Source organism: Populus alba, chromosome 6, assembly GCF_005239225.2.
Source record: "Populus alba chromosome 6, ASM523922v2, whole genome shotgun sequence".
Lineage (NCBI taxonomy): Eukaryota > Viridiplantae > Streptophyta > Magnoliopsida > Malpighiales > Salicaceae > Populus > Populus alba.
The window spans coordinates 17,948,420-17,970,989 of record NC_133289.1 but is presented as its reverse complement, the minus strand read 5'-3'; the positions used below and the strand labels follow the sequence as shown (position 1 = coordinate 17,970,989).

At 31.7% G+C, this 22,570-nt stretch overlaps 3 protein-coding genes across 4 annotated transcripts; 1 reads left to right on the top strand and 2 right to left on the bottom strand.

The window, feature by feature from the left end:
• Positions 1 to 1,481: 1,481 nt before the first annotated feature.
• Positions 1,482 to 3,324, bottom strand: LOC118043876 (uncharacterized). Its single transcript, XM_035051983.2, has 3 exons — positions 2,203 to 3,324; positions 1,898 to 1,977; positions 1,482 to 1,768 (listed from the first exon to the last, which is right to left on the bottom strand). The coding sequence occupies exons 1-3, from the start codon at positions 3,067 to 3,069 to the stop codon at positions 1,675 to 1,677; spliced, it is 1,041 nt and encodes a 346-aa protein (XP_034907874.1). The 5' UTR covers positions 3,070 to 3,324; the 3' UTR covers positions 1,482 to 1,674.
• A 2,905-nt stretch (positions 3,325 to 6,229) lies between these two features.
• Positions 6,230 to 6,601, top strand: LOC118043740 (uncharacterized). The gene has a single exon (XM_035051805.1). It carries the CDS (start codon positions 6,230 to 6,232, stop codon positions 6,599 to 6,601), a length of 372 nt encoding a protein of 123 aa, XP_034907696.1.
• Positions 6,602 to 6,909: 308 nt separating this feature from the next.
• Positions 6,910 to 11,364, bottom strand: LOC118043877 (gamma-tubulin complex component 3). Of its 2 annotated transcripts, XM_035051986.2 has the most exons (4): positions 9,004 to 11,364; positions 8,384 to 8,824; positions 8,224 to 8,277; positions 6,910 to 7,968 (listed from the first exon to the last, which is right to left on the bottom strand). In XM_035051986.2, exons 1-2 carry the CDS (start codon positions 11,289 to 11,291, stop codon positions 8,530 to 8,532), a joined length of 2,583 nt encoding a protein of 860 aa, XP_034907877.1. In that variant the 5' UTR covers positions 11,292 to 11,364; the 3' UTR covers positions 6,910 to 7,968; positions 8,224 to 8,277; positions 8,384 to 8,529. The 2 variants fall into 2 exon arrangements, with proteins under 2 accessions (XP_034907877.1, XP_034907876.1); XM_035051985.2 differs by lacking the exon at positions 6,910 to 7,968 and having other exon boundaries at positions 8,028 to 8,277.
• Between the last annotated feature and the right edge of the window lie 11,206 nt (positions 11,365 to 22,570).

Below are 22,570 nucleotides of genomic sequence, written 5' to 3'. Positions count from 1 at the left end.
TTTTTAAAATGTTTTTAAGTTGAAGCTTACCATGGAAAAGCAAATAAGAACTGAACGGAAGACAGCAGCAATGTTTTTAAAAAAATCAAAATAAGAATCCTTGTTGATCCCCACCAAGAAAAGCCGCTTCCAAGTTTATTGCAGCAACAATACTAAGATTACTTCACAGAGGAATCATGCACCAAAAAAGGAGGACAGGGCATTCTTCCATGGCAGAAATGAACCCTCAGATAAAATAACTTAGACTGAGAAGCACCTTTGTCAGCAAAGTCTGCATCTTTAGGAATGCAAATACCAACCCAGATAAAAGCTACCACAACCAACAATTCCGAAAGAAAGACATTAACCCTTTCTCTCTCACAAGAAACTCCAGACTTCTCAAATTCACAGCTAGTTGATGTGGCATTCCATCAATGATTCCAAGCAAAAGATTATCTCCAATTAGAGCAAAACTAGAAAGAGCATTCTCAAATTGACCGATAGCCTGCCAAACTATATCATGTTACCATTAATGGGTTCTAAACTAAACACCCAAATCACCAGTGCGCTTCTCCCATGCTTTAACTACATGCCACACAAAAATAAAACATACATCATATTTTCCAAAATCTTTCAGAATCAGTACCCTATTTCCTCAAAACCTGCACTATGTTATCCCAACAGCTCTTTCGTAACAGAATATAGAAAAAAGGTGTTCCTAACAGCCATGAGCCACCAAAATCATGAATTGCTTACATCTTTACATGGTTATCATTTTCATCTCCAATCCAGGAGATGTATCTCATGCTATACTCTATAGCATTGCATGCTTGAGAAATCAGTACCACATCGTATTACACTACATTATATTATCAATGACATTACTTGACAGAACTTTGCATGCAAGCCAGACAGCCAATTTAAATTACATTAGAAAAGGAACACTGCTGCAGAGTTCATGCTACAGATCTATGGTATTGAGCATTTAACTTCTAGACACATTTATCCAAAATAAAAAGATGATTTCCAGCATAACAGCATCAAGAAGGACACCTTTTGTATATCAAACTACACAGGATCCTACTAGCCGAGAAACCAAACAATGAAAAGAACTTGTTCTACCTACAGCAATCAAACTCAAGAAATATCCTCAACATGCTATATAAGAGAAAACCTCCACTTCAAGATAAGAGTTTTCGCTGCCATAATAGACCAAAAGAAATTTTCCAATCATCCAGCAACAACCAAATCCCAGAGACCAGATCATACAAGACTGCTTCTACTTGACAAAAGAAATAAAATTATAAATTACAACAGACGGTTTTAGCTAGATTATGTTGTCCTGCTCGTGGAGACCACCTATGAGTGCATGCACACAAAAGAAGGAACTAGCATGCCCATATTGAATCCAGTTCCATAAAAATAACAGCATGAAATTTGAAGCAGTTAAAAAGGTTTTGTTACCATGACAAATCAAACATTGTAATTCATAACAAGCTTGCTAGATAAAACATTTTGGTTATAAGAAAACATGGGTGCCATGACAAGCAGTTTGATGAGATTACAACCAAAAGGACTGAATTATCAAGGAGGGTCTGGAAAATCCAAAACAATCCCAGATTTCAGGAATTCAAATTTCATTGATGAAAGACAAATTGATGAAATTCTGCACTTCAAAGAAACTACGGAAACAACTCATATGCCAAAACCAAAAACTGCCCGTATCTTGTTTAAAATAAGATCCCGCCATCCTCTTTCAGTATTCTCCACCACAGTTTCATTCCCATATCTGCATGAACAACAGGAGAAACAAAATACGAAAGACCATGAGCCCAAAGAACAAAAAAAAAAAAAACAGCAGAACTTGACTAAAATAAAATTAAAAAACAAGTTTTACTACTTCAAAACAAGAACTAACCTGTCTTCCTCGGGTATATCAGTATGCACCACCTTCACTATAGTAATCCCAGGTTCAGGCTCATCAAAAGTCAGTCTCACCTGCAATCACCATCCAAATTCATTCAGTTGAGCTATCTTAAACTATAATCAGTCTCAAACAATTCACAAACAATCCTGCTCACAGAAAAATAAAAACCAAGTACCTATCCAAAAATGGATAGAAAAAACAAAACAAAAATCCATTCAATTCAGCAATTTTCGCCTATTCATCACCAGTTCGTTATATCAACCAAAATTTCAAATCAAAACCAACAATTAACTGACCTTCGATACAATCCCATCAGGCCAGTTCCCAAACCTCCATTGCTGCACAATCAATTTCCCCTCCTGCAACTCCAAATTCCTCCCCGTCACAGACCCATCAAAAATACTAAACTCCCCTCCAACCTCTTTGCTAATCCTCGCATTACTCTGTGTAAACCCCTTCCACCTATTCTCATCCATCAATATCTCAAACAAATCCCTGGCCCTACAACTGAACTTCTCCGTCAAACTAATAGTCTTAAACCCCTCTTTCCTCACCTCCTTCTTCTCCACCACCGGAGACACACTCACCTTCCTCACTGATGCGTCAGCCACCGGCTGCTCCTTTTTCTCCACCTTCTTCGTCTCCAATTCTTCCTTAGCTGGCCCACCTTTCGCCATACTCTGCACGTAAACTCTAACTTTATCCTCCACCATCGGCTTCCCCTTCGCAAACATAGCATTCTTCAAAGTCTTTCCAATTGGGCTTTCATCTTTCACCGTAACACGAATCTCAGGATCCTCGTCAGCGTTCTCATCTGAAATGTACGGAATTTCAACAGATCCATCTACCTTCAATAAACTATTCCGTTCACTATCTTTGGCTTCGCCTTGCCACGAAAGAGCAACGTGTAACTCATAACCCGGAATAATCTTCCCCTTACGGACATTAATATAAGCTTCTCCCTCGACTTTTTCAACTTTGTTGATTTTGATAAAGAGATTTCCTTCACCGTCGAGGATTGTGAGGTTGTTGAGGAGTTTGGAGAGGAGATTTCTTGACCATTCTAAACAGTCTGTCTCAGCCCAGTGCCAGTTGTGTACGTTGGCTCCGTCTGGTCTGTCTTCCACGATCCAACGTTTGTCTCCTTCTCCGTACTTGGCCATTGACGATTCTTTGATGAAATTCAAGAATGGAGGAGATGAAAGGAGCGTTTTGGGTTTCTGAGAGAGATTCAAAGAAGAGAGGGAACCAGTGGTTTCGGTGAATGGATGGAGGGTTGATTCTTGTTCTTGTTCTTGATGATTCGGAAAGGTCTAGAATTTTTGAGGTCAGGTTTGGGCTCAGGGAGGGCAAGAAAAAAGAGGGATTTTGGAAAGTTCTAGAGTACTGGACCTTACTGTGTTTTATTAGGGTAATTGTTGTTGTTGCCACTTGGTTGGTTGGTTGGGCGTCGGGCCTTTTTGGCTAAAGATGGAGGATGAGTTTAATTAGCTTGTGCTTTTTAACTTTTGATTGCAGTGAAAAGAAAATTTATTTCCTCTTTCAATTTATTTTATTTATCCTTTACATGTTAATGGCATGTTTAAGAATACAATAAAAGTTATTTTTTAAAATAATTTTTTTATATAAATATATTAAAATAATTTTATTTTTATTTTTTTAAAATTTATTTTATTAAGAATGATTTAAAAATATTAAAAAATATTAATTTAATTCTAAAAAATTTCAAATATTTTTAAAAGTATTTAGCTGTGGCTAGGAAAACATAATTTTTTTTTTTTACTTGTTATGAGTGTATTGGTTAGATGTATAACTACATATAACTCATGTACATTAGTGATGATGTTGCATTAGAGGTCGCTTTTGGGCTATAATTGATTGTCACCATGAGCCATAGGGTTTAACCTTCATGTTGGAATTCTTCTCTAGATAAATTAATATGTGTGTGAGAATTTCAGCATGTGCAAAACAAAATATCATCATTTGCAAAATAAGTTTTTTAACAGATTTAAGAGAACATTCAATGTTTAAGTCAATATCAATAAAGATGGAGGATAACTTTTTACGAAGACTGAAAAATTACGAGTCTTTTTTTATATACAACTTTTTACTTTTTTTATTAATCTTATCTTATTGTAGTATCAGTTATTTTTATAAAGTTTTTATTTTTATTAATCATCATTATCCTTTGATGGGATTGTTCATGAAGGAGACAAAAAGTATCCAATACCTTTATTGATTCCATTTGTTTGCTTAGAAAAGCAAATATGAGGTGTCATCCATGTAATAGAGGATGTTTTATTTTGAAACAATGAACCATTAAGGTCCAAGAATAGAAATCATGAGTCTATTGTGTGGCTTTTATTCTAAAATATTCCAAAATGTGTAATATATAAGGTGTCATCCTATCTTGTGTGCTTTAGTAGACTCCTAAACCTATACATTACCATTCTTTGCCATTGGTTTGTTCATTAAAGGCTTGCTTTGGATCAATCAATCCTAATTAAATTTAAATATATGGGTTTAGTTTTATGACTGTCGGATTTAATTTAGGCAATTTACGATTTATTTTTCTATATGATGCATCATTTTGTTTCAATCTTACGTGTTACATCTTTCAATGCCCTTGATTTGGTGTAATATAGCCTCTATATTCAAATCAAATTCTTGGGTTCATCCATCTTCTTAAAAAGATTTAACCAAAATCATCCTTTTAATCTTCAATCTTTATGTACTAAGTGTGTGTAGTGTTTTTAGGTTTAAAGACAAGGCTGGTAAGCCCAGTCATGTTGTTGGGTCAAACCTTTTAAGATTTAAAAGCGTGTTTGGTGAAGTGATAATTTACTTAAAAAAATATATGTTTTAGGATCTTTAAGTCATGTTTGGCAAACACACTCTTAAGATAAATTTTTAATCCATGATTTTTAACTAAGAGTGTGAATGAGAAACCTCATAACATTTGTTTTAGCATTGCATTATGTTTTTTCAGTGTTTAGTAAAAAACAGTCTTAGTTAAATTTTAATTAAATTTCAGTTTTTTTTTTAAGATCATTGTACAATTAATTTTAGGGTTCTCATATCTTTTTACCCTTTCATATTTAATATTTTGGATTGTAGAAAAAAAAATATTTATTATAATTTAACATCTCTTAAAAATACCAAAAAAATTCAGAAAAATAGTTTTTTATATTTTGCATATATCATGAATTTAATAACAAATTTATTAACACCATAGAGGTTTGGCCTAAATTTTAAAAACACCAAAAAAATATATTTGTTTATTTTTAATATAAAAAATTATGAACTTATATGTAAGATGTATATTCTTGATATTAAAAGAAACAAATGCAAAAAATATATTTTAGTTTTAAAATGACTATGTATAACCTATAAAGTCATGATCTACCTTACCAGGATGGGACATGTTTTAACCAATAAACAAACTAACAATTAGAAAAATACAATAATTTCTTAGTAATATTCAGACAAATAAATAATTTAGCTTTATCTTAGGTAAGTTGTACTAAAGTAATTTTATTGTTCCCCTACACAACCAGTCCCCTTATCCAGATTCTAAAGACCAGTTAAAGTTTTTAATAATCAAAATATAAGTGACAACTCCAAATCTTTTAAACAATAAAATAAAAACAAGAATTATTTGTTCTTTTCATATATACTTAAGATCCCTATCTAAAAAGATAATCATTATGATGTCACTCACGTGCAACAAGAGTCATGGTGGTTGTACTATAATATTGGTATTTACTTAACATGACCTATAAATAAGAAGTATATATTCGGTCCAAGATTAATATCTTTATCAAATAAAATTCTTATTATTATCATACTAATTCAATCATGTATATCAAATATAAAATAAATAAATACAATATTAGAAACATTTACATAAATAAGTTCCGTATTGTTTATTTTAAAATATTGGCTTTATAATTTTCTTCGGTTTCCTTTTAATTAGGTCATTCCAATTTTATAACTTAGGTAACAGGTTTAGCTGGTTAACCTTACTATTTTATAAGGGTCATTTTTTTACATCTTTTCTTAATTTTATTCTTTAAAATTAAGCTTCATCATTTTGCTTTTTATTATATTATCTCATTCTCATGATCCAGTAAGATCTGACGACATTACCCAAGTCCAAAGGTGTTTTATTTTTCTGGGCTTTTTTTTATTGATTTTTTTATTTTAATATTTTATATTTTGATTGTTGATGATTCACCATAGTTATTTTTTTCAATTTGCTTGTTATGAGATCAGGTCTCGTTGAGTGCTAGCTTTTTTCGCTTCGCCACTGGAGATACCATCATGGTCGACTATAACAAGGAATTTCAAGTTGATATAGCAGAAACCAAGCCATCTAATGCCATTTCCATTATCGATACAGATTGTGAGGTTGATTTTGTGCCTCGTCTAGATAACAAAGAGCCAAGCAAGGAATGGCACAAGTTCGTGCCTTTCACAGGTCTTTCTAGACGTTTGGGTGAGAAACCTGCTGCAGAGTTGGCTCTACCTGATTCAGGTTCTGTTGAAAAAGATAACCAAACAATTAACACAGCTCCAAGCATGGCCACTGAATCAGAGATCAGGTCTCGTAAACATCCAACAGAGGTGGTATGGTTCATGCTTGCACCTGGAAAGAAATTGAAAGAGCTCGAAACAGAGGATGTCAAAGCTTAAACTACGAAGAAAGAACAGTTCCAACCATTCACAGAGAAGAAATACTATTTGGAGGGCTGACTTTGCTGTCATCCTTCAGGCTTGCTATTAGTGGTTTTTGGTACTTCAGGGTGTTAGAAAATCAATAGTTGCAACTATTTTTATGATTGAAATCTGAATCTCACTTTCCTTGTTTGCTTCTATAAATAGACCTTTTTTTTTTCTTTTTTCTTTTTTGCTTGCTTGGTTAGTAAAGACAGTTTAGGCAGTCGAAGAATATTTTTATTTTTATTTTTATTTTTTACGCAGAAATTGCTTATGACTAACTGTTAACTCAAAAGGACAAGCACAAGCTTTCCAATTTTTCCTTTGTTTAGCTGTTCTCTTCCAGTTTGTTTGCATCCTGAATGCTATCAGCTCAGGAGACCAATTGGCATTGCAGAAGGCCATGCACCAAAGTTTACCACTTAAAAACTGCTAACGGTAACTTCGGGGGAACAGAAGCTCCACTAATTTCCACACTTAATAAAAGAGGGAGAAAAGTGCTTGCACCGATAAGATCAGCAGCAAATAAAACATTTATAGTAGCAAAACAAATAGTTTCCACTTCATTTAGACTCAGGGTGCTCAACTGTATGATGAGTTAAATATACAAAGAAAGCAATGCTGCAGAACCAATTATGATTCTCTGAAAAATTGCAGCATCTTATGGACGACACTGGAGGAAGAAAGAAATACATTTTTTTCAAGTTTTCACCAAAAGCTAATGAAGCCTTAACTTAGAGTAGAATGTTTTTCAATTTTAAACCTCATGCTGATCTTATGCTTCTCTATAACTTCATAACATAGCAATATCACTTGTCAAACTGGGTAGACAAAAAAGAAACCGACGCTACTGGCTTAAACATTTAAGCTACCATATTCAGCTGGACAAGCAAACACTCAATAAATATTCCAAGGGCTAAGGGACACTCTCACCAAAGCGCTACCAGTCCTAGAAAGAATAAGACACCACTCCACTCTTTGGCTTATGGGAGGCACCCTGTCAAGCATGCATGAGGTGCTTCCTTTGTCTCTATGATGTCACTTTGATCGAAATTCAAGACTTCAACTGGGTATTTGCTTTCACCTCATTCTAATTCCCCAGCAACACAAGCCATCTATGTTGCATGCACAAGAGCCTTTTCCCGATAGGTAATAATCAAACAAGGCCAAATCTTTATGATGATGTAATTTAATGAACAGTCTTGCTCATTCGTGTGCCAGCAAGAAGGATATTGAGATAGAATGGGCCTGTTAACAATCCCTTGTGATAAGACCACAGTTTTCATTGCAAGGACAGCTTCCCAGCAACACAAGGAATTATGATATGTCTATTGCAGCAACCACTAAATGCAGCCACCACAACCCAAATAACACGTAAGTATCAAGTGTCAGGAACTCAGGATTGAAAAAACAAACACATGCAAAACCAAATCATATATCACAATGATTAGCATTTAGCCAATACATAACTATGATACAGAGGCACAAGCTCAGTATAAACAGCTTGCAACAATAAGAAAAGTACCACCAATAATTGAACTATCACATCCAAATATTTGCACTGATTTTAAGAATCTCATTTAATGATATAAAAATACCTCTGACATGATCGCAAACTTTCATGTAAACCCTTAGAAAGGCGCGCAAACAATCTGAAAAGGTAAAAGATAAAAATCAGACCCCAGGAAAAGAAGCTAAAACAAAATTGTTGATTGTGATAATTCAATAAAAGATAGAGCAGCTAGAATCTTCCTATACCTAAAATCAAGCAGTGAAATATAAAGGTCAATCCTGGCATCAGCAAGACATTGCATAATTCTTCACTTAAGGTCCAGCAAATAACTGCACTCTGTTCATGCCTTGAGTTGCAAATTGGATTAAACTCAGGTGTATTAACAGCTTTGCTATGTGCCAGGACGCAACCTACTATAAAATTCAGTGAAGTCAAGCCGAAAGAAGAGGAATTTCAAATCAACATGTTGTTGCACAGGCAACTGAGACAAGAAACCTTCGAGCAACACTGTATATTCCTTTGATATTTCTTCCAGTTCCTGCCCCATATTTTGAAGAAATTCACCAGCACGTTGTTCCAGGGCCTTCCTGCCATCACTAAACCATGATCCAGGCTCTGACAGATTATCTCTTGTCTGCCTTTGTGATTTTGTCTTGTCTTGAGAGGACAAAGAGGATGCCCTGGTTCTGCGTGTTATAGGAATCATGAGTGGTTCAACACGATCATAAAAGAAAAGAAAAAAATATATTAAAAAAATAACATTGTTGTTGTCAATTGATATGAGTATTAAGATCTTCACCTCAAAAACAAACATTAAACGTTCATTGACAAAACAAAATCATTCAAAAACACAACAGCTATTTACCTTGCTTGTAACTCGTAAATTCCTTCACACAGCCGATCTGCATGACTTCTGAAACGCAGTATAAGGTCAAACAAGGCAAATAGTGACTTGTAAAGTGATTGCGATCGTTCACCAAGAAGAGATTTCTCTACAATTGAGTGGAGGTACTTATCATGTGCTGCAAGTAGATCATCAAGATCCTTTGCCCCTTCCATCTCATTTGAGAAGTTAGACCATGAAACCTCCAGAACTTCAAACATGATATAATATTGCAAGTTTGTAACAAAATGATTCATCTGATTCCAAAGGACCTGGCATTGTCTCAGTGTTGAGAGTAACTGTAACTTAACTGCATGCTGCAGCTTGGTGAAAGAATGAGAAGTAATACAATTAGGTTTCATTGTCTTCCACGCACCAATAAGTGCATGCTCCACTCGCCTCAGCTTCCACAGGAAATTAAAAATTCTTAAATACCTTGCCATAACAGATTCTGTAAACACTGTGTCTAATGGTACTCTGGCATCATATTCCAACGAGAATACATCCCAACCTCTATCTCCAGTACCTTGCGGCAACATCTTCACCCTCAACCTATCTAATATGTCAGGATCATCATACTGAGCATTGGATGATCGAATTGCACTTTCCAGCAACCCTGCCAACTGGAATGAACTAATTGTATTAGCAGGCTCAGAAAGTTCCTGACCAACAATATCCATTAAATACTGGACAAAATCACCTTGCCCCAGCAGTAAATAACGCTTGATTGCAAGGCAGTGTTCTTTGAATTTATACCTCGTGTACATAACATCCAACAGATGCTTATCAATTCTCTTTGCTGCTTCAACAACCAGAGTTTCAAGTGCATCAGTTTCACCATATCCAAGACTCCCTCTTCTAGTTGTGGTCCCAGCAGCAGCAGCAGCCTCTGTTGCAGTATCAGCCCAACCACGATCATCACAACAGACACGAAGGAAATTTATTGACTTCCCAGTCCTTAAAATGCGCTGAGCAAGGGGTTGTGAAATGAATGAAGGAAGCATTCCAGCGTGGAGCCTGTAACCTTCTCTCCAAAGTGATTCAACTTTCACTGGCTGACCCACAACAAAGAACTCAGCAAAAATATCCTCCAACTCCCCTTCCAAAACCCAACTCCTAACCATTTCAAAAAGTGGCGAACAAACATGCTGCAGTAAACTCCTCATGAACTCATGCACCAATGGATCGCCATGCTGGGCATGCAAATGTATAGCCCCAGCCATTGCCCCACCCCTCAAGACTCTGCATTTATCAACCAAAACAGCCATTAACCTCATTTTCACTGTTGGCTCAGCAAACCACACTGACAACCTCCTCAATGACAAATAATTACTCGAACTGGTTGACTTTGAAACCAATGGAATTGGATTCATCGCCTGCGCTTCAAGCACAGCCAACAATTTATAATAATCTGAAAGCTCATCCTGTAACGCAGCACAAAATGCCTGCCCTACAGTTCCCACATCTTCAGCTGGAAACCGATCCATACTCTCTGAAATATACCCTTTAACTTTCCTAAACAACCACCCCAACTCACACAACTTCCTAACCATAACCCTTGTACCTCTTGGAACCTTGATTGAATCTGATAAAACATACCCATCAACATTTGCATCAAACTTCACATATTTCCCATCAATCCCTTGACAAACATATAACACATCTCTCACTAAAATTTCTTCGGACACCTCATTTTCCTCTTTCACCAGATTAACGAACTCTCTAAATGCGATTTCAAGCAAATTCTCCGGATCTTTACTAACCAACAAAACCCCGTTATCATAACCCTTTTCCCTTCTCTTAAAATCACGGGAAATCCGCGATTCATTGCTCAAATCAAGCTCATTCAACCCCAAATTAGGTAACAAAAGCATGGAATTTGGAGCATTTTGTGCAATTTTTGTATCTTCGGAAATGATTTTAAGCAAATAAAGAACTGCCCATTTGTTATTAATACTTCCCGGTCCCGTTTTCGATGCAAATTTGTTGTATAACTCAGCGAGAGTGAGAGCTTGGGAGGATTTACCTTGAGTGGCAAGACCACGCTTGATTGATTCAGCGATTGCGGCGGCATCAGGGGCAATCGATGGGGTTAATCTGCTGGAGAGAATGCGGATTGCGTAGCGAAGAGAATTTTGGAAATCAGGAGAGTTAGGGTTATGGTTAGAAATTGGGGGTTTAGGGTTTTGAGGGTTTTGAGAGAGTAGGCGATTGACTAATTCTTTGACCAGATCTAGGATGTTTTGCTGGTCGTCGTCTTCTTCTTCCATTTCTGTTTTTTTTTTTTTTAAAAAAAGAGAGCAGTAGAGGGGAGAGAGTGAGGGTATTGGGAGTTGAGAGTCTGGTTTTTTTTATGGGCGGGGAAATGTGGAGTTTTTGTATTTTTCAAATTGATCTATATAATATATATTAATGAAATTTTATTTTTCAGGAAAAATATGAAGAAAGAAAATTGTTTCTTAATTTCTTACATTTGAAATTAAGAAAAAAATGAGTCATTTATTTTTTTATTTTTGAAATTTTGAGGAATTCTAAAAAACAAAAGAGCTGAAATAGTTTTTGGGATATAGCTTTGCCTTGATTTTTATAAATTATTTCCTTATGAAGAATGATAATACTTGTAGAGAAATTAAAAATTTTATTTTTAAATATATATAGGAATATTATTTTTATTTTTTTGAAACCGATTTTGATTTTTTATTTTTCATTATATATATTTTTGTTTTCAAAATTGCTAGTTACTTGTAATAATATAATATAAAATAAGGTACGTACATTACTATTGCATTCAAATTTTACTCAATTTTGCAATTTTTGTTTTGTTGTGTTCATGATGGAGGAGTGGGAGGGTAACTAACGATTAAATTTGCTTATAACAATTAAGGATGTTGAATTTTAATTATGCATGAATTTTAATAGAAAATGAGCTTTTACGAATTGTGATCCTAGGCCAAGACGTTTTAGCTTGATTATGTGCTTAATATTTAGGCTTGGTTATGGGATTGATCAGTAATTAGAAAATGAGTCTTTTATGGAATAAAAGAATGTATAATGCTTAAATCAGTAAATGTATTAGGGAAATAATATATGAGAAAATTAAGAAAAAATGCAAATTTATAAAAGTGTTGAATTTAAAAGGATTATCTCTTTTTTTGTTTATATGGTGGCTCAAGATATTTATAGATCTTGATATGCTCATATCAAAATATACAAGGTTTTATAATTGTTGAAAAATATTAGTGCCGACCATTGGGTGTGGTGTCTTTTACTCTATTTGTAGAAAAATGGGTGATTGGTAATGATATGTTGGCTAGAAATAATCGTTGGTTGAGAAAGGAGAAACTTGATTTGTCGATCATTGGCTAGAAAATATGGTGTCAACCCTGCATAAAAGTGTATACTTGTGAAGAATATCTCAAAGAGTGACGCAAACCCTAAAAATATAAAGATCTATAAATCGATCCTTTCCAAGAAAGCTAAATTCAGACATGTGGTTTAGTTTGGCATAACGATAATATGCACCGAGGCACCAAGACTTTAAGTAATCGATCCCCACCCAACATCTATAATCGAGATGCAAATGAAAAGTATAAAAGACACCATGAAATTTAATTAATTCTTTATTAAGTTAGAGTAAAACTATGCACTAGAAAATATAAGCCTCTAATTGCCAAAATTAATTAGCCTATGAAATGGATGAATCAAGGTCTCTTATACATAAATTAAAATTCTATAGGACACGATATGCATATAGTCCCCATCATTATTTTATCCATCACTTGATATATTTATTGCTTAGTCAAGCGTCCGGCTTAACAAAGGATCAAAATTCAAGTTCGAACTTGTGATGTTAATATGATGGTTATTAGAGGCTTACATGGTCGTTAATTTCAGAGCTTGTTGGATTAGTTGAGGTGCACACAAACTGACTCGAACATCCACGTTAATAAATAAATAACACGCTACTAATAATAAAAAAAATTATCAAAATTCAAATATGAATAATACAGGAAAGAAAAAAGAAATCGAAAAAAGGATAATAAATGGACAATGTCTAATCTTTCACAAATATTATTAGCATACTCTGTTATGAGCTAGTGTACATAACATGAGAAACTAAGGGATTAGATTCTAACAAGTGCAAATATTAGGTGTTAAGATAGTGAATTGTAATGATAATTTTCATTAACCACTTACCTATAAAATTTCAAATCACATTTATTATAGTTTATAGTTGATGACAAATCTGCATCTTCACACATATGATAGTATATATCATAAAAAAAAAAAAAAACCTTTAAGTATTGATCCTCCTATAGGTGGGATGAGACTCCTCATTAATAATATAGTGTTTGATATGTAGAATAAAAATGAACTAGATATGATAATTTCTTTATGAAATTGTTTTGTGCATTTTTCGATGGTACAAATATTAATTTTAGTCATGCCTAAGGCTATTCTAGTAGTGAAAATTTTTGTCTCATTAAAAGAGATGAGATAAGCTTGTTCAATTTTCTACAAAAGAGTTAATCTGGGTTAATGCAGATCAATAAAAGGATAAAAATAGTTATTATTATAGTTTAAAACCAGACTAGGGAGTTAACCTAGAGCAAAGCCCGGCTCATTTACATAAGAGCTAACCATTTACTCGGGTCAACATAAGAATAAAAATGATTACTATCATAATTTTAAAACTCAACTCGAGGTAAGACCTAAGTCACAAGTTGGGTTGACCATTGACCTGGGTCAATATAAGGATAAAAATAATTATTATCATAATTTCAAAACCTAACTCAAAGGTTGATCCAAGGCCAAGCCTAGATCAAGTTGACCCCTGAATCAATATAAAGATAAAAGTAATCATTATTATAGTTTTAAAACTTCACTCAGTGGTCTATCCAGGACAAGGTTCGAGAAATAAGTTGGGTTGACCATTAACCCAAATCAATGTAAGGATAAAAATTATTTGTAAAACCCCGATTAAAATTTCTAGATATAAAGCTAAATGATAAGGGATAAAATTTAAAGAAACAAAAGAGTACATAACATAATGTTAAAAAGGAGAAAAGATGGGGACAAAAATAAAATAATTAAACTATTGAGGTCAATATGTAATTACCTTGTAAAGTTCTGATTATAAGTCTTTCTCAAATGGCCAACAACAAAAATTTAAAAAAAAAAAAAAAAAGAGGTGGGGGATTTTCAAGCCTTTTTCACCAAAAATATTGAGAGAAAATAAAACAAAATTGAAGGGATTTAGGTAAGATTTAGCCTAAATAAAGAGAGAATAATTTATAGACAATGATTAAAGAAGAAAAAGGTGAAAGAAATTGGAGAAATTATGTGGAGAAGGACCGGTAAAGTGCCGTAAAGAGGGAGTATCAGAAAAGTTTTGACTGGCTGAGGATCGAAGCTCACTTAATCACCAGGTAAGGGGTTTAAAACCTGACTACAAAAGTTAGATTGATTACGATTAGAAATTGATGTGTAAATTATAAATTTTAGGTTAGGGTTCATGAGTAAATTAAGAAAAATGAGAAATTGGCTTTGTTTAATGTAATTGAGATAGAAATGAATGAAAACAACTCAAAATAATGAGCTATCAAGGAAAAAAAATAAATCCTAGGGTTTAAAAGGGTTAATGTCGGGCATAAAAGGGTTAAATTGAAGAAAATTCAAAACAATGCATGAATGTTGTTTAAGTATGTCTACCTTAGCATGTGTTTAATGTTAAGAATGAATGCAAAAGAAATAGAAATTGTTTTTTGAATTTTAAAGGAAAGTTGGTTATACTTTGTGTTAAGAACATTTCAAAGTTTTTGGAAGTAATGGAGTTTTTTTGTGTTATATTGAGTATTTTATAAATGAAGGAATGTAAAGAAAGTAGATGCATTTTAATGAGAGGATTTTGATTATTTATTGAAGGAAGTGAGAAAATTTGTTGATCAGTAGGATGATAAGGTAAATGGCGTTACAAATTACATAAAAAAAAGAAACAATTGCATTGAATGGTGAGAAAAACAAATGAAAATACTTTGTTATATGTCAAAAGAAAGAAATTGAAAAACTAAATAGCTTTATCATCCACTTCCAATCAGATTTAGGACAAAAAATGACAAAAAAAAAAAAGGTTAGATTAAGTTATCATGAAAGTCGAAGTAAGGGATAATGTCATTCTAACAAAACTGACATCGCTTAAATTGGAATTATAGAACTCTAGATACAAATTAAAAATCAAGGGAAGGTCAGACTAAATTTGGCTAATCAGTTTTGATGTTGCAATGAGAATAGTCATAGATGTGTCGAGGAAAAAATTGAGTTTTCTTCTTTTTAGTGAAGTTGTAGCCTATAATTTAGCTTCCGAAAGAAACAAACTATCTATGAAACCAAATTTTTAGTTTAGTTATGTTTCAAATAAGGATTTGCTTGAAGATAGGAAATTGCACTAAGTGATTTTATGTCAAGAATAAAATTATGGTCTATTGAGTTAAAATATGAACTAGCCAAGGATTTGATATCGTTCCTGTTGGTACAAGAGAGACTGCAGGATCCACCCAGTAGTAGAGAATAGGTTCACATACCCAAACTTTAAGTAGGCGCTTGGCACCTTAAAACTAGGGCATTATTTAACTATGTTTGTAATTATTCTTTAAATGTATAGCAATCTTATTTGATAAATGATAAATTGTTGAAGAAAATAATTACTAAATGAGACTAGTGCCTTAATTAATGTGTGATTGAGAAACTAACTATCTTGGTTTAATGAGACCTAGGCCCTGGTAAATAGGCAAATGAAGATATTAATTCCTTGGTTAGCGGGATTAATGCCCTAGTTAATCGACAAATGAAGATATTAATTTTCTAGTTAGTGGGACTAGTGCCCTAGTTAATAGGTAGAGGGAGATTTTGGTTCCCTATTAAATTGGATAATTTCTTGATTAATGGGAAATTGGAGAACTAGTACCTTGGATTACTGGACTAGTGTCTTAGTTAATGAACAATTTGAAAGATTTGTAATTTAGAAATGGAACAATTACCGGTTTGGCAAGAGAAGATATTGTGTTCTTAAATCATATGAATTGAATTGGAAATAATTACATATAAAAGCAATAATAATAAATATTCTTTTTGTCTAAACTAATTATGCTGAGTGTTATATAAATTTTAGGTATTTCATAGCGTCGTGACGAGTAGTAGATATCACATTTGTGATTTTGTGAAATTAATGCATATTTTATTATGTAATATAATTTTGTAACTAAGTAGTGTATGAATCTAAATTAAGTATGAATGATGCATCTTAATTAAATTCTTTGAAACCATATGATTGTAATTATATAGACTAAGTTTTAGGTTCAATTAGCATTAATATGAATATGTGTTGTTTTTATTTTGTAACTAAGTTAATCATCTCGTTACTTAAAATATTTTGGAATAATATAATAATTGATTTGCTTGAGGAAATACACAAGGAAAAGAAAAGGTTGACATTGAGTTGATGGTAATATATGATGAGAATATGTTGAAGTTTTATTTGCAAATTGTGAAAATTGATTGAGTCGATAACTTAGTATAGATAAAATATAAAGCAAACTCAGCCGAAATTTTGATAGACAAAAAAAATATATGTACTTTAAATGATAATACTATATGTATCTATAAATATGATAAAATAAGATTTGAGGTTATTACATTATTGTTGTTGTTGTTGTTGTTGTTGTTGTTATTGTTATAGTTTTAAAAATCGACTTGGTGGCCGACCCAGGATCAGGCCCGGGTCATAGGTTAGGTTGATTATTGACCGTGTTCAATATGAGGATAAACAAAATTATTATCATAGTTTTACAAACCGACTTAAAGGTAGATATAGTGCCAAGCCTAGATCACATGTCGGGTTGATCATTATTCTTAGTCAATGTAAGGATAAAAATAGTTACTATCATAGTTTTAAAACTCGACTCGGGGGCTCGATTTGGGGCTAAACTTAGGTCACGGGCCGGGTTAACCATTGACTCATGTCAATATAAGGATAAAAATAGTTATTATTATAGTTTTAAAACTTGACTAGGGGGTTAATTTGGGGCAAGGCTTAGGTCATGGTTTGAGATGGCTAACCCGTTTTGACCCGAGACAATATAAGCATAAAAATAATTATTATTGTAGCTTTAAAACTCAATTAGAGGGTCGACCCCGGACAAAGCCTGAGTCACAAGTCAAAAGGGTCAACTCGAGTTGACCCGGGTTAATATAATAATAAAAGTGGTTATTATCATAGTTTTTAAACTTAATTTGGAGTCAACCTAAGGCAAGAACTAGGTCATAGGTCAGGAGGATCAAACCTAGTTGACCCATGCCAATGTATGGATAAAAATGGTATTATCATAGTTGCAAAACTTGAATCGGTGGTCAACACGAGACAAGGCCGAAGTCACAGATTGAGAGGGTCAACTTGCGTTGATTTGGGTCAAAATAAATATAAAAATAGTTATTATCATAGTTTTAAAACCTTACTTGGGGGTCAACCCATTGCAAGGCCTAGGTCACAAGTCAGAAAGGTTAACTCGGGTTGACTCAATTCAACATTTAAATAAAAATGATTATTATTATAGTTTTAAAACCTGACTTGAAAGGTCGACCTAGGCAAAGCTAGATCACGAGTCAGGAAGGTCAACTCGAGTTAACCCAGATTAAAAAAAAATCAAAGCAACATCATTTTGACAAAAAATAATTAAAAAACTAGATGAATTTTTTACCCATGATTTATCTTGAGTCAACCGAATCACAAGTCGACCCATGTTTTCTACTGTGTCAGGTCAGATCAATCTTTCCTCTATTTTTTCTTAAACTTGGATTGATTCAGGCCCAAGGTATGCCAAGTCCTGTTCAATGTCTACCAAATATACAATAAGATAAATTATCCAATCTAGTCCAAAGTATACCAAACATAAGACATGACAATTACTTATCTAGTCTTAATTCAATCAAATCAATATTGTCCAACATACCAAACACTACCTAAAAAGTGTTATAATATGGCGTCATGTTTTCAACTAAAGAATATGGAATAACCTATTTACACTTTTATTTTTTTGGGAGAGAGAAAAAAGAGTGGGACATAAGAAGTTAACTTGGTAAAGAAGACTTAATCAGTAAGAGGTTTTATCTTTTAATTTCTTCGTTGGTTTCTTAACTAGTTTTTCGACTCGTGCTTTGTTGTAGGTCAAATACATTTGTTTTCGATACAACAATATTTTCTACGTGTTTTTTAACATAAAAAATCTCAATTATAAGAGTTCATGTATGCATTTAACTAAATAAACTGATAACTATTTATGCAACTGGAAAAATTATAAAACTCAATTCATAACTTAAACAAGTCAAACAAATGATATGGGTCGTAGATTTAATTAGGCTAAACAATTTTTTTTTCAAAATTTTATTTTTTTGTCTAAAATACACACTAATAAAATTAAGAACCAACCAAATATCGAGGCAACTAGATAAAAATACAAAATCGAAACAAATTACATTGCTCAATAAAAAATAACCAAAATATTAAATGATGAAATTGAAAAAAAAAATAAGTAAGAAAAAAAATCCAATTATGATGGATAAGATTTGAGGAGTAAAACAAATAAAAAAAAAATGAAAAAGACCGAGGCTCTCAGGCCTGGAGTAGCTCACGTGTCTAAATCTTTTTTATCTTAAAGGGTTGATGATAGGTTGTTCATCCCTTAAATTTTTGAAAAACAAATAATAGGTGATGTGTCACCTGCCTTGTCCAAATTTTATCAAACTCTGGCCGCTATAAAATTGAGTTGTGATGTTTCCGATAAGAAAAATCATTTCAACCATATTTTGACCCCTAAAAAGACCTTAAACACCTTGTAAAACATATTTATGGTTGCAAACAATCTAAAAAAGTACCCAAAAACCCATAATCAATCTAAAACTAAAATTATTTGTGGGCTCAGATTTACCATATAAGACAAGTTCGAGGGGAAAAAAATACCTAGGATAAACTCATTATTTAAAGAAACTCATTAACACCAAAATAACCTTTTTTTTGGCCTTGATCAGTGTAAACGATGACCTTTTTTTTTTATTGCTGGAATCCAGTCACTTTCCCTCTTCTCCCCTGAAAAAAAAAACTTGGAGACCAAAATTGACTTTGTTATAAAATTTTTGAAAATTTATGGGACTATATTTATAATTAGAAAAATTTGGGGATTAAAATGCACTTTTCGTGCTTTGTTAAATTGACTTATTCACTCCATGTTTTTCACTCCCCTCTCTTTTAATCTTATTTTTTTTTAATAAACTAACCCAAATTAATCTTCATTTTAGTAGTTGAAGGATAAAATTAAAAAAAAAAGTTTCAGAAGAAAACAAAATTCACGATGAAAATCCATAATAAATTATGAAAGAGATTACAGTGCATGGGTGAACAATGATTCCCCCTATGCCTTCTAGTTTATAGTGTAATAAAGAGGTGTATCATCATCCAATTATTCCAATTGAAAGAACTATAAGCTTTAACTAATCAAAAGCCTGTCGCACCGTGCGTGTTCGTGGTTATTCAATTTATTTTATAAAGTATAAAAAATTGATAAATAATCCATTTAGTAGGAAAAATAAGTATATCATAAATACAAGTTCTTAATTAAACTCTATTGCCTCATCATAATTCTTGGACATGTTACATTAAATATAAGCGTATATAAAAAATTGTTTTATTGAGACGATGCTAATATAAATTTGTGATAGATCTATGAAATCCTATATATGAATCATACACAAATGAATAGAAAATTACTTTGATATTTGTTATGCAAATATATCATTAAAATAGAGAAATAAAAAAATCAATTTTCATTGTGTTTACGTATGAGCATATCAAATCTTTAATTTATTTAAGAATTAAATTATAAACTTATATATAAGGGTAAGTAAAAAAACTGAAAAACCAATTAAACTGATAAAACAAGAAAAACAATACCTGAAAAAATCGAACAGTGAAAAAAACCGATTAAATTTTGAAAAAACCGATTGGTTCGATTTTGATTTTATAAGCCTGAAACTGAAAAATAGAACTGAATCCAAACCGAAAAAAATCGAGCCAAACTCGAAAAAACTGAGCTAAAATCGAGCAAAACCGGTTTGAACTAGTTTTTATTCTAAAAAACCAAATCAAACCAAATCGAAACTGGTCGGTTTGAACCAGTTTTTTTTTTTTTTTTTTTAATTTCAGTTTGGTTACTTCTTTTTTATATAAAAACCGAATCGAACTGAAATGATTACCCCTACTTAGATGTAAAGCTATTTATCTAAATTAAATTTGTTTTATATTACATTTATCTATCTATGTAAGTCAAATATATTTATTAAATCCAACTAAAGATTAATACTGCTATTTATTAATTGAAACAAATTTATAGATATTTTTTCATCATTAAAAATACAAAAACAAAAAAAATATAAAGAAACAAAAAATCCCGATAATATATATAATCTAATTTAAATTTTCAATGCATGTTTAATTTAAATGCTTGATTGCTCTCAGATTTTAAGAGAAATACTACAAATTATATAGCATATAATTTAATAACTTTATTAAGAAATGACCTCCTTGTGATACGAGTTTTGGACTGGTTTAGATAAAAATAAATAAGTTACTACGAAACCTACATGGAATATTTCTATGATCTTGATTATCTATAATTAGGAGGCGAAATATAATATGAGTTGGTCTTGTTGGAGGTGATTATTTTTTATTTGAGTTGATTTTTATATATAAAAAAATAATCAAATAAATTTTTTTTTTTAAAAAAAACAAAACCGGTTCAAATGGACCAGTTTCGGTTCGGTTTGGTTTTTAGGACAAAAACCGGTTTGACTCGATTTTTTTCATGTTTCGCTTGGATTTGTTTTCCGGTTTTTTTCAATTTGGGTTTGGTTTTGGTTTTTTCGGTTTCAAGCTTATAAAACTAAAATCGAATCAAATCAGCTTGTGTTTTTTTTTTAATTTTAATTTATTTTTTTTATGATTTGATTTTTTTTTTTTTTATATATTTTCAGTTTAATTAATTTTTTATTTTTTTTACTCACTCCTAGATTGTATGGTGCCAAACCAAGAGGTGGTCCAGCAATCTGTTGAGAAAAAAGGATGTAAGCATCCTCCGAATATAGCATTGGTTGGTCCATGTTTCGAATATTGTCCACCGCAAAAATTTATTCTGGTTTTAATGTTAAAGATATTCTCCAATCATTTTTTTGCTAATTATATTAACTTTTTTCTTAATAAAATCTTAATGGGATCATCCCTACTTAAATTGTTGCATTTATTTTCAATCAAAGAATAAGTATATCTAAAAATATTATTTTAATATATTTTTAAATAAAAAACATTTCAAAAAATAACTGTTACCATACTTTTAAATACTTTAATATTTTAGTTACAATTTGGTATTGTACTAATAATTATTTTTTAAAATATTTTTTTTATTTAAAAATGTATCGAGATAATATATTTTTTAAATTTTTTTATTTTTTTTAATAATAAGATATCAAAAAAATTCAAAAATATCAAAAAATAATTTGAATACAAAAATTTCAATTTCTTTTAAATATTTTAAAGATACAAAACAATTACACTCTTCTAAATATATTATCGAAGCATCAACGCTTATATACGTTGATGTTATGGTTATGATTGTTTGCGATTTCTTCATTTTCACTTGCCAAGGTCACATGAAAAAACATAACATCAACATATATAAGCGTTGATGCTTCATTTTCTAATGTATTAAAAGTCAAATGCCAAGGTCGCATGAAAAAACACAAGTCGAGACAGCAACATTACAATGAACATTCAATCTTTCTAACCAAGTTTTGATCCACTTGTTAATTCTTTTTTCGGGTGGCAATGGATAAACTATTGTAAAAATATCGACACTTCACTCCATAGAGGGGAGGAAAAAAAAGTGGCAAAAAAAAAATCAAAATCAAAAAGTAATTTTTGTAGTATTTTTTTTTATTTTTTTTCTTATATTAAAATCCTTATTTTCATTATAAACTCTAAAAAAAAAATAGATTAAGAGCCTATTTGTTTTTTTCATTTCAAAAATGTATTTGAAAAAAATTAATTTTTTTTTTTTTTTACTTCAAATTAATTTTTTTTTTGATATTTTCAAATTATTTTGATGTGCTGATATTAAAAATAATTTTTTTAAAATAAAAAAAATATTATTTTAATATATTTTTGAGTAAAAAAATACTTTAAAAAACAACAACCATACTTCTAAACGTATATGTAAAGTAAATTGATGGTTAAGGTGGTGTTGTTTTTAAAAGTAGAATCATGCTTAAATTTTTATATTTTTTTTATTTACTAATAAAAAAAATAAATTTTAAAAATAAAGAGTTATTATTTTAATATATTTAAAAAATATTATAAAAAGTAAACATAAATGGTTAAAGAAAGTTGGAATACATTCGAGAGTACAGAATCAGGCTGTTCCTCCTGTAAAGAGTAAACGTCAACTCCAAC